The 16,718-nt window shown below is 53.0% G+C and overlaps 5 protein-coding genes across 5 annotated transcripts; 1 reads left to right on the forward strand and 4 right to left on the reverse strand.

Annotated features, from left to right (window-relative positions):
* Positions 1–198: 198 nt before the first annotated feature.
* Positions 199–536, reverse strand: PHACADRAFT_246971 (uncharacterized protein). Its single transcript, XM_007390195.1, has one exon. The coding sequence runs from the start codon at positions 519–521 to the stop codon at positions 249–251; it is 273 nt and encodes a 90-aa protein (XP_007390257.1). The 5' UTR covers positions 522–536; the 3' UTR covers positions 199–248.
* A 297-nt stretch (positions 537–833) lies between these two features.
* PHACADRAFT_246972 (uncharacterized protein) lies at positions 834–1,957 on the reverse strand. Its single transcript, XM_007390196.1, has one exon. The coding sequence runs from the start codon at positions 1,831–1,833 to the stop codon at positions 1,198–1,200; it is 636 nt and encodes a 211-aa protein (XP_007390258.1). The 5' UTR covers positions 1,834–1,957; the 3' UTR covers positions 834–1,197.
* A 595-nt stretch (positions 1,958–2,552) lies between these two features.
* On the reverse strand, positions 2,553–10,380 carry PHACADRAFT_179990 (uncharacterized protein). The gene is made up of 15 exons (XM_007390197.1): positions 10,152–10,380; positions 9,636–10,006; positions 9,433–9,587; positions 9,085–9,382; positions 8,827–9,031; positions 8,690–8,769; positions 7,120–8,640; positions 4,534–7,064; positions 4,227–4,482; positions 3,988–4,169; positions 3,763–3,931; positions 3,640–3,712; positions 3,250–3,587; positions 2,912–3,196; positions 2,553–2,858 (listed from the first exon to the last, which is right to left on the reverse strand). Exons 1-15 carry the CDS (start codon positions 10,204–10,206, stop codon positions 2,658–2,660), a joined length of 6,720 nt encoding a protein of 2,239 aa, XP_007390259.1. The 5' UTR covers positions 10,207–10,380; the 3' UTR covers positions 2,553–2,657.
* Positions 10,381–10,490: 110 nt separating this feature from the next.
* PHACADRAFT_133615 (uncharacterized protein) lies at positions 10,491–11,689 on the forward strand. The gene is made up of 7 exons (XM_007390198.1): positions 10,491–10,677; positions 10,734–10,899; positions 10,954–10,975; positions 11,027–11,048; positions 11,108–11,209; positions 11,262–11,319; positions 11,375–11,689. Exons 1-7 carry the CDS (start codon positions 10,521–10,523, stop codon positions 11,433–11,435), a joined length of 588 nt encoding a protein of 195 aa, XP_007390260.1. The 5' UTR covers positions 10,491–10,520; the 3' UTR covers positions 11,436–11,689.
* Positions 11,690–11,712: 23 nt separating this feature from the next.
* On the reverse strand, positions 11,713–16,575 carry PHACADRAFT_168142 (glycosyltransferase family 1 protein). Its single transcript, XM_007390199.1, has 12 exons — positions 16,165–16,575; positions 16,082–16,111; positions 15,958–16,025; positions 15,797–15,910; positions 15,547–15,744; positions 14,545–15,487; positions 13,877–14,496; positions 13,559–13,827; positions 13,253–13,506; positions 12,826–13,203; positions 12,582–12,772; positions 11,713–12,524 (listed from the first exon to the last, which is right to left on the reverse strand). The coding sequence occupies exons 1-12, from the start codon at positions 16,553–16,555 to the stop codon at positions 12,291–12,293; spliced, it is 3,690 nt and encodes a 1,229-aa protein (XP_007390261.1). The 5' UTR covers positions 16,556–16,575; the 3' UTR covers positions 11,713–12,290.
* Positions 16,576–16,718: the final 143 nt, after the last annotated feature.

Below are 16,718 nucleotides of genomic sequence, written 5' to 3' on the forward strand. Positions count from 1 at the left end.
AAGCACGACGGACGCGGAAGCTAGGAGGCTGAAGAGCCGCCATTCGACGAATGTCCAGCGGAAGGTCGGCGAAACGAACATTGATGCCCAGCCTGCCAGGTAAAGAAGGGCCATGCTCAGGAAGACAAGTACGAGGACCTTGTATTCGCGACGGACGGATATCCAGCCCTGTGAGAAGAAGTTGAGCGCACCGAATAAAGCAGTAGCTGCATGATCACTTACGACGGTCAACCAGGGAAGCATCAGGATTAGGATCGTGCTGCGGCAAATTCAACATTAACACAAGTAGTATCAAGCAAGGAAGCGACGTACATGTCGATGGCACGGAAAGTCTTTGACTCCGTTGTGAGGCGAGCAATATCCCCGTTATAGATTTGGTCAATCCACAACGATACAGTAGCGACAATGAAGAACGCCGATAGCTGAATGACGATGGAGAAGACGAGGATGATACGGTAGGCACGACTCATGGTGAGTGATGCTCCGATGCGCTTGAAGGTTTGCCAGCCGAACGACTGCATATTTCGTGAGATTACAGCCTTCCAGGTAGAATTGGCTTGTGTATTACCTTCATCAACCTCCATGACAGGATAGCAGAGAAGACAAGTGCGATAACGTTCAATGCGAGAATCGGGATTTCGAACCTCGAACGCTGGCTCCAATAAGTGGGGAGGAGATTAACGCCACAGGCTCCGTTGGTGATCAGCTTGCCGAAATCATTGTGGAACTGGCTGGTGTTCAAAAGTTGATAGCCGGACCAGGCAGTGGCAAGCATATGAGTGAGGAAAGTGGCAACACTAAAAACCCAGTCAATACAACGCGACGTTCAAGCGCGGCCAAAGCTCAGAGACTCACATATGAGGAGGCGATTCGTTCAGGATCGCGACAATGGACATGCCAAGGACCCAAATCGAATAGCCAATAAACATAAGATCCTCGCGCTTGGTATTGTCCACCCTGAATACCAGAGAACCGCTCAGTCATCAGAAATGTGAGCTTCTGAAGCATCCGTACTTTGACACAGGCCAATTCAGGGCCACCAGGCAAGTCTCACTTAGGGTGACCTTGCCGATTCCGGGGAGATCCTCGATCTGAACTTGTGCACTACCATTCGACGCAAGCGCGACAGAGATCTCTGGACCGCCGCCACCTCTCTGGCTTAGCTGTTAGCAGATGAAAAACTTGGTGTGATCCTCCTCATACCTTTTCATGAGTGACTGTTTTGTCCTGAAGTTCAAGATCGTTCTCGCCACCGTCAGCTTTGGCCGGTGCCAACGTAGATGCAGCAGTAGATGCTTTCGAGGTAACCGTCACTGTCCGAGTAGCAGCGACGGTAGTAAATTGAATGGCGTCCTTGAACTGCGATGCGTTCGAGATTGTGGGTGAAACAGTGACAGTAACAGTGCTCTTAGGCTTTGAGCTCGTTGCACTTGGAGAGTCGGACACCAAGGCTGCTGGAGATACCCTGATAGAAGACACTGATGTAGCGTTTGCAGCTGTAGACGAAGCCAAGGAAGTCGACGAAGCAGTGACCGAGGTCGAAGAACTCAGGCGCACAGAAGCGCTGGCGCTTGTCAAGCTGGTGGATAGGCTTATGAGCGACGAGGACGACAAGCTGCTCAAAGCTTCAGCAACGTTCTGTGCGCTTGTGTTCGAGGAACTTGGGAGAGAGCCGTTACGAGTACTGCTCCACACCACAGAGCAAGAGCTCGCATCCACGGTGTTCGGGACACTGTCACAGAGGCGGAGGTCATTTCCGCTATATACGGTAAAACCTGATTCCGTCGCGTTGCCCTTGATGATGATATTGTTAAGGAAGCGCGCTCCTTCCATGTTGACCGTGAATGATTGGACTTGGAGGACGACCTGGAGGATGCAGTGGACGAGGGAGAAGACAAAGTAAACCAAGGTCAGCTTTGAGAACGTAATGCGATCCGCCTGTTCAAAATTTTGTTACGTCCTGGTCTCACTCTTTCATCTGTATGGAACTCACCAGCAGCTTGAGCTTAGCGGGCAACGGCACATAGCTCCATATGTTCTTCACACGCATGCTGTATGGATTTCAGAACCTACGAGGCCAGAAAGAGTTAGCACGCATCATTTGAGAGTCGGTTGACACGCACAAAATCACCAGCGCGGTGGGACCTTGAGATGAACGGCCGCTAGGGCGTGAAAGGAGGAAAGGGCCAGCCAAAGTCGCAGCAATACTGTGTATAGCTGTCGAACAGAGCTTGCGAGGTTACGGCCCAGCCGAGAAAAAGAGAAAAGACAGACAAAAAGAGCGAAAGGGTGCGAAGGATGAAGGTCAAAAACACAGCTACGAAGGCGACATTCGCAAAGTGAGCCCTGGCGGTTGTCATGCACAACTAATCTTATCAGTCTATTCCCGGCTCCAGCGATTTCGGGGGTGCTGATGGGATTGATGACATCACGAGCCAATTGGCGATCGGCCAGTGCAGCTGATCGAGATTCCCGACCACAAACGCCACAAAGCCTGTCCGGGGGCAAAATAAAATCAGGCTGCAGCCGCTTGAAGTACGGCAGACACTGGAGGAGAAGGGAAAGAAAAAGGGGAGAAAAAATAGCTCCACCAAGATTGCAATCGTTACTATGGTACATGATTTAAGCTTGCCAGGTGCCGTTCATTGTCCCTGGGACTACACTTGATACCAGATCTTCTGGCCGCTTGTCGACCAGAAAATCGACTTCTCTTCCATATTCGAGGGCATCCCTTCATCTGCCAATATACTAGACGTGCGAGCATCTCTTCTGGTAAACCCTTCTTCCATCAGTTGCTGCAGGGTGTCATTGACTTCTTGTCGGTCGTACACCGACCGCAATCTCCAGCGAATTTCAGCCTGCAGGAGGATATTAAATATGGTTAATAGAGCGTGCGAGGAGATTAATTTACCTGAGAAATCCCAGGATGGAAGATGACGATGGCCATGATGGCCTTTCGCGCAGCGTTCCAGACCTCTGAAATGACATGACCGGAGATGTCCAGCCATCGCCTAGGAAGCACCCGCGCGCATTTAGTCTCCTCTTCACTGGTGACGACTGACCATGCGTTCCAATACCGAGAAGAAACCAGAACCACCTCTCTATACCCAGACCAAAAGGCTAGCGGTACTACAGAGCCAGTCAGGCGACCAATATGAGCGGATAGCATCGTCCTGTCATCTTGGTCCATGAGTTTCTAACATTCTCCGTTAACTTTGATGTTCACCAAGGGAAGGTACGATATCGTACCTCCAGGTTATCCTTTGTTAAGCCCTCTGACCCAGCGATTTCTAGGACATCCAACAACGACCTCAAGCGTTGAGCATCCTGAAGACCCGAACCATCGAGAAGAGTCTGCGTAACGACTGAGAGGCATGCGACGCAGTTGGCGAGACCAGTGGACCATATCGCACAGCAAGCGCGCTCTCCGTCGGCTGTTGTTCCATGGCCTTCGCTTTCCGAGTGCATTGAAGGTGGAGTAGCTTCGGTTTCGTGTGTGATGGCGTCCTCTTCTGGTGGAGAGACTCGCGCTGCTCCGATGGGCTCTTTGATGCGGACGCTAATGGCGGTCTCAATGTCGTCGTCGCCTAAGAATATCGCTCAGTGCGCTTGATGCCGATTGCAGTGTCGAATACTCACTGGCTTTCTTGCTGTTCCAGTCTATGGTCGGCCGTGCCGACTGAGCACGAGATATGTCCACGCTAAACTCGAGCTGGGGAGACAATAGTAAATTATTTGCTTTACTATATGGACGAAACACACCTTGTTGTTTGAGGCCAATTCGATTAGTGCCGCGACGTCGCCGTCGCCTGCCACCAAGGGCCAATCTCGCCATAGCACCTCTGGGTCCTGCTGCGACAGCATCTCTTCTAGAGTTGTTGCGTCCTGGTACAATTCAGGCGCCAACTGTCCGTTCAAAGCGCCTAGATTTCTGAACAAGAGTCATACGGTCATGTAAATGAACACATTGAAACGAACAATACATACCCGTCTGAAATTTTCAACGTCCTGCCGGGCTTGTGTTTGGTCGGGTCTCTAACGAGTTTGGACAGTACACCATGTTCAAGCAGATCTTCTACAACAGCTCCAACGGCTTCGTCTCCAGCCAGGCTCAGGAGATGAGATGCTTTCTGAGCGTCGTAGGTATCGTTCGGAGTGCCCAGAGTCATCTAAGATGCGGGTCAACAAATCGAAACAGCGCCTGAAGGCTTAAGATGGCTGCCTACCTTCAACGCAGTATCCGCAACGAACATATTCTCGGATGGGTACTCGTCTGACTGGGGCAGTTCGTTCCCTCCAAGGACGAAAGATTGCTGCATCAGCTGTTTTTCGCGACCTTCTTCGGCAACTCCACTCCACATGAAATCCCAGGAAGCTGAAGTAGTGGGTTTCTCTACAACCTCCCACTTCGTGGAAAAAATATCGAGAGACGCAGGGAGTACAGCAGCAAGGGGTTTCTCGGTCTCTACAAACCCAACGCGACTGGTGAATGACGATCAGCACACGCTGGCTGGCTGAGTTGGCCGGACTTACAGGGCATTCTTGTCGATATGACTCCTCAAGAATTTGATATGCGCTACAAGGTCAAAGTTCGACGGGCTACCAGGATCTTCGTCCGGGAGCTCCGGCGTGCCCAGGTGCCGCATCCATAGCTCGTACCACCTATCCTCAAGGCGCTTGAAATATGTTTCTGCGCCGGGCTGTTCCCTGAGGTGGCCAATGCGCTGACGAACGGAGTTCCGCGGGATGGCAGGGAAGACCTGGCACAGTGCAGCCCAGTCGAGCCGCTTACCATTTCGACAGCGCGCCCTGATGATTGCGGAGGCGTCGCGCCCGAGCTCGTCGAGGTCCTTGTTCCACTGAAAGCGCTGGCGGCGTCGGCCGAACATGTCTGTCTCAGCTGTGGCGCATTCAACGGTCAAAATAGTGGTTCGGAAGATTCGAGGCTCACAATCTTTACTCTTTCCCTTTTCCTTCTTATCTTTGTCCTTCTTGCCCTTTACCTGCACATGGTCCAAAGGCGGACCCTGGGACGAGATGAGTTCTTCAACCGGTTTCTCGTTAGGAGCGATCGCGAGTGGCGGTGGAGTAAGCATGGTCCTCGAGGAAGTCGATGCCAATGGACGTCGATTGGCCACCGGCTTCTTCGCAGATACCTTCGCCTCCTGGATGGTCTTCGCGATCTCTTGCTCCCATTTCTCGACATCTCTGCCCGAGCTTTGCAGGAACTTTGTGCGTACGGGCTTCATGCGTGACGCGAATGTGCCTTTGAGTGGCTCTGAGTGCACGCGTGCCAGCATGTCTTCCCATGCTTTCTCGAGCTCTGCGCGGGCCTCGGCCGCCTTTTGTGCGAGCACCGCCTTCTGGGCCACCTTCTGTGCCTCCGTCTGTGCCTCCTTCCGCTTTCCGGCGCCCTCCTTCCGCTTTCCGGTGCCCTCCTTCCGCTTGCGCATGTTCTCTACATATTCGAGTAGACTGTGGCGTTCGCGCTCGTAAAACTGGGCGACTTGTTCCTTTGGTGCGCTGACGAGCATGGCGAGCTTGGATAGGCGTGCCTCTCCGCCATCCTCGTCTTGCAGAGGCGTGGATGCGGGAATGATGTCGATTTGTTTGCGGAGGTATTGCCTTTGGTACCAGGAGAAGTTGTACGTGGTTGACCATTGTCCGGAACGACAGAGTAACTTCGCGACCTCGTCAGGGAAATCTCCTGAGGCCTTCTCAGACAACGAGCCAGCGGCTGCCAAGTCATCGAGAGTACTCTTGGAAAACGCTTCGTCCAAGCACGATCGGTGCAGATCTTTCCAGAACTGCTCGCCTTCGGCAAACGTCTTCGTCGAGGCCCTCTTCCATAGATACGGCTTTTCTTTATTACTCAATGCCCACAAGTGCAAAGGCACAGAATCGTTGAGCTTCCAGTATTGGGGTGCGGATAAAGTAGCCGTGTGTTTCTCATCGGGTGCAGGCCCAAACGCAGTGGGGTGCTCGCCATTGGGCAGGCACTTGACCGCCGGCTCTTCCGCGTCGGTAGGGTTGAGGGCAATCATCAGCCTGAGGCCTTGAAGGATATGCAGCGTGTCCATCATACTTGACCTGGTTTTCCACTTGTCGATTTCGCATGCCTCCACCATTGACTTCGGCAAATCCTTGATCGCTGTCTGACGGTCTGCCGGAGTTGAGAGAACGTGTAGCAGTTCTTCGTTGTAAATGCGGATGGCGACTATCGAAGTGTATACGGAGACGGGAATGTCTTGAAAAACGTACGCGACATGCATGATGCGAGGCTCTGTCGAGATAACGCTTGAAGACTTGCATTCCTCAATCACCCGCACAAGGTGCAGATAGAGCTCTCTAGCCCTTGCAATCTTTCCGAAGATGAGACCGTATTTCTGGGCGGTTGTATTAGGTTCTGTTAGAAGAGACGCCCGAATGGCTTCTTCATCAGCTTGGAGAAGCTGCTTAACCCGCTCGTTGTCATGCCCACTGTCTCCTTCGTTAAGCAGGATAATGGATGCACCCAACTGGGATGCCTTCTTTGTCTTGTTGCCACCGAAGTCGACAGGCTCGTCCAAGATCTTCACAGTCGGCTGATAGGTAGTCGGCTGCCGCTGGGTACGGCTAAGACTTGCCAAGAACTCATTCAGCTTCTCATCAGGTGTGTTGGCTAGGTAGGCGATTTTGATTTGGCGTGGCCCACCGGTTGGTGGAGTAATCGACGTTGTTATCATCTTGATCTTCTCTTGAGATTCGAGCTCCAAGAGCACGGCGTTCAACGTCTTCTTGTCCAGATGAGAGCCCACCGCCGTGCTAGTAGCTTCGCCCGCGTTAGCGAGACTTTCGACGACCGCTGCATGAGCTGAGTAGAACTCCTTCACGCTCGTGTTGACGATTCCACCTAAACCCTCCAATGCTTGTAGGATCTCCTTCTGCCGGCGGCCGCGCGAGATGTTAGTCAGAGGACCCGTGTGCCTCTGTCGCTTGGTTGAGGGTCGATCTGCCGAGTCGGGAAGCGTCCTCTTCAAGGTAGCTGGTGGCTGCGCGGACACGCTAGTGTCTACGGTGATGATCTATAACAGTCAGCATATACTTTGGTATCGAATGGCATGTACAAGCGATATTTACCTGGGGACCCAGCGCGGCCGAGCGATCCATTTCCAGGAGGGCGGGGTCGATGACGCTGTTGTTGGGCGGCGTTAGGCTTGTCCCCAGATGATTGACAGAGAGCTCCTCGGTCCCATGTATAGCGGCCGCATCGATGTTCATTGCAGCAGCTATACGAGCAGCTGCGGAAGAGAGGTCCTGTGCCCTCTCCATGGTAGTAAGCGGTGCGTCGGGCTGTCGAGCATCAGTTTCGGACACAGTCTGGGGAGGCTCTTCTGGAGCGACCACGGGCGGCTGCTCTGGCCATTCAACGGTCTCTGCCTGTTCCATTTCGGCGGGTGGAGAGACAGCCTTCGAGGGTAGATTCTTCGGAAGGCGATCACGCCTTTCAGAGCCAGTGGAAGCCTCCCCCGCAAAGCGTATCTTCGGCGGTCTACCACGCTTCTTCGGAGTAGGCGGAGCAGAAGGTATGGCCTGATCTGCGCACTCAGTGACAACTCTGGGTGCATCGGCGACAGCCGTCGAGGGACCGGCAGACGCTTCTCTAGGCAAAGGATGTTTGCGTGGGCGTCCCTTCTTCCTCGCATTGTCGGGGACGCTGGCAGACTCGGGTTGCGCTGGACTAGCGTCGGATGTCGTTGCCTTTTGAGCATTGCCCAAAAGTGCGACGGTCCCCTCGGGTACTGGCCGAAGATTCTCGGCAGACTGGTCTTGCTCTCCAGAGGCAACGGGGCCCGAACCAGACTGAGCAGGAACAGTAAGTGCTGTCCGGTCCTTCTGCCCGCTCTCGCCAGCAGTAGGGTCGTTTGCGTCTACATTCGGGGCTTCAGCAGTATCTTCCGGATGAGCATGCTTGGGTGGGCGACCACGCCTTTTAGGTGCAGGCGCTGAAGCTGAGTCGTCTTCTGGTCGAGGATGCTTCGGTGGCCTACCGCGCTTCTCAGGAACCGGAGCGGAGGATATTTCCTCTTCAGGGAGGAGTTTCTTGCCGGATCGACCGCGCCTCTTGGAAGTAGGAAGTACACAGATTGAACTACCGGCCTCTAAGCCTTCTGGTAGTGGATGCTTGCGAGGTCGACCGCGCTTCTTGGGTGGTGCAGACGATATGTCGTCAGCCTCTGTCTGATCGCGCTTGCGTTTTTTCTGCCATTCGAACTGCGAGTTCTCGGCGCCTTCAGGGAGAGGATGTTTCCTTGGTCTGCCAAGCTTCTTTTTAGGCTTTTCTTCCGCAGTTTTGAGGGAGTCGATGTAGCTGTGAAGCTCTTGCATGTCTTCATAGAACATGTGCTCGTCTACCACGCAGTACCCTCCCGCTTGGGAGAGATAATCCTCGGGAAAGGGTACCTGAAGCTTCTCCTTGGCAGCAACCTTGACATAGTGAACAAGAGTGAAGTACTTGTACCGACGCTCGCGACCATAGTTCTCGGCCAACTGCGAGAGTCCTAGATCACGAAGGTGCGGTGGAGGGTGCAGATCGTTCAAGCGATTAAGCTGGAAGTCCATGACGCGCTTATCGAAATTGCAGAGAGCCTCTACTACGCTCTATGCGATGTTTAGGTTTTCGGTGACGTCAGGAGGGCGGCACACTTACGTTCAAAGTAGCACCCTCGTTGCCAGCGCCGTCAATGATATCAAGTATCTGCCTCTGGAAGGTCACGGTCGTCTTCATCACTGAAATGGGGTAACATTAGTCACTGTACTCATCTACCATAACTAGTTAGCACCTGCCTTTCTTGTGCACGCCTTCTGGCTCAATAGGTTCTCCAGCAGTCTTAGAGGTCTCGTCACTCTCCTCCCTGTCTATAAGTCGGACGCATTTGGTAAGACGTTTTGGACCTCGAGCTTGTACGATCTCGAGGAAACCCTCGGTCTCAAGCTCGCGCAGGCGGGTTTGGAAGAACCGACGTTCCGACTTCGTGGGGTTGGAAAAGCCCTGGGAAATGGGCGTCAGTATGACGGAGGAAGATGATGTGCGCAAATACAGACTATCGCAACAACGAGATTTTGCAGTTGATACAAATTGTGTGGACTGTTCTTGAGAAGCTTTTCCAGTCTGCCCTTCAAAATATCGAGACGTGACAGATGCTTGACACCAATTGGGTCGAACTGAATCGACCCTTGCTCGGAGACGTCGTCATCTTCATCACCCGGCTGTTCTTTTTCGTCGGCCGCTTCTTTCGCCGCCTGTTCCACGGCTCGAATATTCTGCCAAGTCTCACTCTTCTCGAAAAAGTATTTGTGGACGCAAAGGTTGCTTCCTACACCCGCTTTCTTTAGCTTTACGCTGTTCCAGCTGTTAGTCACACATGGAGCTGGGTGAATATATGCGCATACACGAGGTCCAATCCAAGAAGTTTCTCTACCAGATAGTGAGAAGTCTTCGCATCGTAGCCGGTCTTCCTACTGAGGTCAACAACGCTCATACCATTCTCTCTACCGCGAGCAACGAGCTGCAGGCAAGAGTAGACCATGGGTGTGAGCTTAGAAGGCTGCAATAGGGTTAGCACGAAATTGAATCTCGGCGAGAATGAACATACTCGGATATGCGAGCCGGTGAGGGCAATGAACGACTTATCCGGATCGACAGCAATCCTCAGTGCGTTACCGTGTTCTGCCATGAGTTCATCCAAAGACTTCTCGGCGGCATCTGGTATGAGATGGAGAAACGTTTCCTGGGTCGCCGATCCACCTCCTTCGCCGTCTTTTGCTTTTCCTTTGGCCTTCTTGCTTGACTGAGGCGCAATATACACTTCGGAAGCGCCCTCAGGAACAATGCCCACGCGCACCTCTGGTTGCTGCGCTACGACAGACCAGACGAATGCACAGTAATCATCGTCCACATTTTGCGTAGAGGATTTTTGTCTGTAGAACTCCGAGATAAATCCACGAAGCCGTGAAGCGTCGCATCCTACGGATGATGTTAGAGAATCTGCGAAAAACAGCCTTTCTGCCGTGGTGGTGGAAAGGGACCAAGGGCGGATTCGAACCCGCCTCGTTCTCGATGACCAACGCTAGCCGCCCAAGACGCGAACGTATAAGAAGAGAAAACGTACCGAGGTCACCCTCGAACGCGAGTTCGCGGATGCAGTGGTGCAGTAGCTCATCCATCTTTGTGACAGGAGAATCAGCCGACTTGTGCGATTTTACGTGTGAAACTTCATGCGAAGCTAGGGATCAGGCGGTGCATGTCCAAGCCTGAGAAGCGATAAGCCAAGACGAAGTGCGCCTCGCGTGATCGCTGGTGCTGACGTCGACGAAAAGCCCTGAGTGTCGATGTAGACGAGTACCGCTCTTGCGTCGGGAGCGTGGGAATCGGTCTGGCGGAGCGCTCAATTATAAGCGCCCTACTGTGCCGCAGTGATATAAATTAGCGGGCTGTGGGGTGTGTCTTCCGCCTGCACTTACCCCGCGAATCAGCCAGCATGACAGTTGGCTCTGTCTTGCGCAGGTCACTGGCGACAGTAGCATCAGGTACTAGAGCCGTCCGGCAGCGGCCTGTCGAGTACACGTCTGAGGGTGCCGTGTCTATCTCATACGAAGCCTTGCAGTCTGAGCCGTTGTCGCTCGCGCCTTCAATTGGTGCGCGTTTGATCGTTATTGCGTTCGCTCGAGAACATAACCGTGTTTTATTACAGAGAAGGCTTTTGGTCATCAGCCCGATTCGTTGGGAATTATCGTTGTCCGTGACCTTCCCGAGCACTACTTCGGTGCACGAGAGCGGCTGCTTAAACTCGCCTATGCTTTCGCTAGCCTCAATGAGCCTACTCGTGAACGTTATGCAGATCCAAAGAGCCGATATAGGTATGTTACTCCTGTGGTATGCTTCACATTCACAACTCACACCGCGAGCATCAGCTTCGGTTGGTCTCATGGCAAGGTACGCATTTGACGTTCCGCGAATCCATCTGTACTGCATATCTGCTATCAGGAAATCATGAACGGCAAACCAGGTATGTGATCTCCGGTAGTGCTCACGTAATGTCTTATTGCCTATCATACATGGTTGTAGATGTTCTGAAGGGTTCATACTATGCAAACCCTGTCATGGACGAGCCTGATATCTCTAAGGAGCTACGAGATGCCTACCCGGAGTACTATGGAAAGAACATATGTGAGTAGATGGCTCGTGAATGATGCGAGGTATTGAATATGCGCTACCCTAGGGCCCAAGGATGTGGAGGCAGTACAAAATTTCGAGACATCATTTAAGTCCCTAGGAAGGTGCAGTCTGGAGAGCTCTCTTAACATTTTGCATTCTGTGTTGATGTGCGGGCAGATTGGTCTTCGACATAGGCTGTGACCTCGCAGCTGCTTGCCAGCCATTTGGTACGACCTGACTTCCATCTGGTTCTTCCTCGCTGCCTCATGCTCAACTCGTCTCCGGGACAGCTTCCTCATATTTAACGGATTCCTCCCTCTCGCTGATTGACCTCATTCGCAACTCCCAGACAGCCAAGGCGCGACTCCTTCACTATTTTCCACCCTCCCCCAACGCCCCTCTTCCAGAGGAGGATGAGCCCATCGACAGTTGGTGCGGTTTCCATCTCGACCATTCCTTGTTGACCGGTCTCTGCTCTGTGAGTGCGCTGTCAATGCAACGCTTCGGTTGACCAACTGACATGGTTGTAGGCAATGTACCTTGAGGCACCGAAGAACCCGTCGGAGGATCCCAAAGTTGTTCAGTCGCCCTCTCCTACTTCGGGTCTCTACATCCGCACCCGTGGCGGCGACCTCACCAAAGTCTCAATACCAGCCGACTGCCTCGCCTTCCAGACGGGCGAGGCCCTCGAGCTCGCCACCGCAGGCCGCCTGCGGGCAACACCGCACTGCGTACGTGTCGGTGGCGGAGGCGACACAGCGCACGCGTCACGTATTTCGCGCGAGACGTTTGCGCTCTTCATGCAGCCAAATGTTAACCAGCAGCTGTCGAACACCGAGAACTTCGGGCAGTTCAGCAAGCGGATCTTCGACGAACACTACGGCAGAGAAAATGCGGCGATGTGATCTATGTATTATGAATAGTTACACGGTGTTGTACAGAAAGCGACGATGATCAGGTAAAGGTAGATATGAAGGGCATTATGGATAAATAAGACACAGTAAGTCAGCGTCCGTTATGGTGGAAAAGTGTGAGAGGTGTTCAGGAATCAAAGAATGGCGAGCGGGGGTGAAACCTTGGTTGCGTGAGGTGATCAGTCCTCTTGATCAGAAATAACGCTCCAGTCACTGATAGTGCCACCGTGAGCGGAGCTAGCAGAGCTGTGGGTCGACTTGTGGCCAGGTGAGGAGTTTGATCGAGAGTGTGTTGGGCGTCCACGGAGAGTGGAGAGGTCTGTTTCGTCTTCATGGGGAAGACCCTTAATCAGCGAGCGAGCGTATTCGAGATCGCGGTAGATAGCCTCGATCGCAGTGGCAACACCGTTTTCCTAACATACAAGTCGAATCAGATGCCGTCACTTCGTATACACCTCTGCGGCACATACCGCGCGAATCTGTTCCCCGATCTCCTTCGCTCGTTGAACTTGCTTCTGATCAGTGGTCGCAGTGATGAGTGCGTCGGTAAGACTTTGCACGGTAAGCTTGCGGACCGCAGACCCGACACCAAGAGCCTCGACACGATCAGCCCAGAAGTACTGATCGCCGAAGAATGGCTTGATGATAGTCGGAATACCAGCTATTGGGGGGTCGTTAAGACAACGATGGCAGCTTCGTAAAAGATGTACTAACCTCTCAGACTCGCGCCGGTAGTACCAGCGCCACCATGATGACACGCCGCGTCGACACGCTTGAAGAGCCAGTCATGTGGGATCGATGAGATAGGATAGATCTGTTTCGGCAATGGCTCTGGTGGCTCGCCTGCATCTGCAACGTTCTTGACAAGGCGATCAGACCAGCCCTTGGAGAGAATCGCGTAAACACCACTCTGCACGATGGCATCGATGACACAGCGCGTCATTGCTTTAGGGTCCGATACTACGATGCTGCCAAAGCCGATATAAACGACCTTCTTGTTCTCTTTGTGCGCATTGGCGATGAACTCGACCAAATCAGGTGGCGGAATCCACTTTTGCGAGCTCACACTAGCGTCGTCCAAGAACCAGTAGCCTATCCCGGTATAAGCGATGATAACGAGAGAGGCAAGGAGGCGACCTACCAGAGATGCGGATCCATTCTGGCCAGTCCAGCGGCTGGGGTACAACAACAGGACTGAAGTTGTACAAAAACGGAACCTTATGAGGCTCCATCTTGTCGAGACTCGTACTTGGAAGACCCAGTGTGTGGCGGCGCCAGCGGTTAACCTGGCCAGCAGTACCACGCCAGAATACCTGATCGAATAGCACGTAGGTCATATAATTGTAGTTGCCTCCCATCCTATGTTCGGGGACGGCAAAAGCGTGTGGATATGCCCTATCATGTTGAATGAGCAAGATGCACGCAAAACGCAGCTGAAAATATGTACCTTGTACGGCTCCAAGGCATTGTGAACGCTCTGAAGTACGGTATCCGCAGAGCTTCCGCTATGTGTATGCCACCCATGGCACTTGGACTTTCCACGAGGACATCAGTGCCTTGACATGCTTCCCAGGACGTCTTGAGCAAGTCATCGATCCAACCGCGGAATTTCTGCATGCCTTCCCTCAAGAAGGCGACAGTAAATGTCCCGTTCTCCACACATATTCTCATAAGCTCTGCCGGATCACCGCCCACGTAGCCGAACTCGATGCCATGCTGGAAACTGCTTAAGCGCCGTATATGAGGGAGCAGAAGTCAGACTCACCGACTCGACCCACTCCTTGAACTCTCCGTGGGTAGCTATTCGAGCTCGATGCCCGTCGGCCATCAAGCCTTTCGCGAGCGCAATATATGGTTGCACATCTCCGCGAGATCCTATTGTCAGGAATGTGAAGTGCAGCGACTTGTTGGGCTTGAACGTCAAGAATGTCGACGACGTGGATGTGAACATCACAGCAGGTAGCGAGCTGTCCATGCCATCTGGCTCGGTAACCGGCTCAGCATCAGTGAGGACAGATGTACGAGGGCCAAACTCTTCCAGGATAAGAGCATCAAGTTCACCGGTGGTAGGTTGCGTCGCGTCGCCCGACCCAGCGTGATGTCGTACTTCCTCTATCTGCTTCTCCAGTAAGCGTACGAATGCGGCTCGTCGCAGCTCGTCGGAGAACTCGAAGAACAATTCCTCGTGGCCCCGGACAATGACCACCAGACCATGATGGCCAAATCGGAAAGCTTTCGTTGGCTGAGTCGAGAGAATATCACGGATGGGTAGGATCATGGTGGTCCGCGATGTCAAGGGGCCAGACGAGCGGAAGGCAAAGTAGCTGCTTGAGATATAAAGCCGCCCGTATACAGGTAAGAGACGAAAGATATAACCCTGAAAACCTAGAAAGCCATCAGAACATATCAGGCATATGAAGAGTAGGTCCTTACATCCTAGCAGCTTCTCTTTCTCATCAAACGCGAAGGCTGTGCGGAACTTCTCTATGGTCTCCTCGTCCATCGCAGTTTCTGGTGTTTCAAGAATACTGAAGTATCCGAAGTCCCCGCTACTGCTCTCTGAGAGGTGACTCTGGGTGGAAAGTATCTCCGAAACTCCGGGACCTGTCGCGGGCGGCGCAGAAGCAGAGTGCTCCACGGTTAGTCTGAGGCCGCCTAAGCTAGTTGCAAACGAAGCCGACGATAGCAGTTTCTTCGAGCCGGTCTTTAGCCATGTAGGCACGCCCACCGCCCAGGTGCTGCTCTCCTTCGACGTTAGCGAGGATGCGGGCGCAGAAGTAAAGGATGCTGACGTTGATGGTGGGTATGTATGGGCATGTCCAAAATTAGGCGAAGTCGGTGTCAGACCCGGTGACCGTGGGCCAGACAAAGACGGGGGTTGAATCGGCGCCGGAGGTGTGGTGATGGGTACAAAACAGGAGCCGCTTTTGCGGGAGACATGGGTATACTCCTCGTTCTCTGGAGACCGGGAGACGTATCCGGGGGCACTATATCCGCGCATTAAGGGCAACGAGTCTTGTAGTGGTCGAAGAAGAGACGTGAATCGGAAGGAAAAATGCGAAGGCGACTTTGGTACTTGAGGCACAGGAGGTAGTGTAGCTGGGCTCTGAGACAATTGATGTGCTGCCTGGGGCACCCGGGATACAGTAGTATCAATCACTGGAGGCGATGATGAGCCGCCAGGAGCGCTGCGGTAAGCTCTTACAGCATCACGAATCTGCTCAAGGGCCGCTGGGAGGTCGTGAAAGTATGCAAAGAAGTATGAGTCAATGGAGTAAGCTTCGTTCTTGTCGACAGCTTTGACTTCAATCGTCTCGCTGAAGTCCATGGCAGATGACTTCTCTACATCCACAATGGCGGAGTATGGGATAGCAATCTATAGCACCACAAGTGTCATTGCGAAACGGTAATGATGTTTGAATGGCAAGGATTTACCTTCACGCTATCGCCCGAATTCTGGGCCTTGAACATCACCTTCCGTATAGCCTTAACCCATTCATCACGACTTGGAACTGAATCAGCCGACAGCTTGATTGTCCTTTGATTCGTCCTGATGCGGATGTCACGCTCTCCTGTAGGTTCACACGTGATCGCGTAGCGAAGGTCCGCGACACCATGCGGGAAGTAAGGATCCTATAAGCTGTCAGCGCAACGTATGAGCACCCGTTGCGGCAGTAATGCTCACAGAGGACGATTGGTACCATGACAATACGTCATTCTTGAGAATGAACCAATGCTTAATCCAGCGCTTGGTACGCGTAGCTCGTTTGCTCAGCCAGCCAGATTTCAAGACCTGATCCTAAGGGAAGATGAGAAGGTGGACATAAGCGAGAACGCATCGCGTACTTCTCGTGATGGCATATGCGCGAAGAAGCACAGACATGAATCTGTGAGATACATATAGCCTTGCAGCACTGTACACAATGTCGATATGACGATAGCAGATACCTATCACAGACACAAAACTCACAGATGGATCTAAGTAGCCAACACGGCATCTCTGCGACAGCACCTCGTCAGCTCTGTCATCATAGCAGACATCTCTAGCCTGACCTGCAATGACCTCCTGAATTCCAGGCACATCGAACACTTCCCGTAATTTCTCAGCCAAACGGGCTCGTCTCTGCAGCTTCACAGTTGCCATACTACCAGACCGAGAGGGGTGCGACTTTGTGTTCGACTCCAAGAAGTCGAGCTCTGGCAGAGGAGACAGTGGCATCCTCGGGCTATCCATGCCCTGCTCCGGGCCCGGAGTGAATCGGTCTACCGTTTGTTCAAAATCGTCTTCAAGCTCTTCCTCTAACACTACGGGCTCTTCGGGCGCTGGCTCATCTTCCGCGTCAGAGACTGAGGACAGCTTCCCGGATTTACTACGTGTAGCGGGCACCCTCTCTCGCCGTGAGCGGGCAAGTGGGCGGTATATGGTATGGATAGATGAGGCCATCTTTCTTACTAGCGTTTGTCATGGAACGTTAGTAGTAGCGCGCAGCACTCGCCAGTACGACTACGTACCGAGATTATCATCCTCGTCACTGTCTGGTTCTGTCGGGGTAACATCATGGTGGGTGTCTTCGTCCATTTCATGGTCTTCACTCCAGGGTAATGCT

This window comes from Phanerochaete carnosa, assembly GCF_000300595.1.
Source record: "Phanerochaete carnosa HHB-10118-sp unplaced genomic scaffold PHACAscaffold_1, whole genome shotgun sequence".
Taxonomy (NCBI): domain Eukaryota; kingdom Fungi; phylum Basidiomycota; class Agaricomycetes; order Polyporales; family Phanerochaetaceae; genus Phanerochaete; species Phanerochaete carnosa.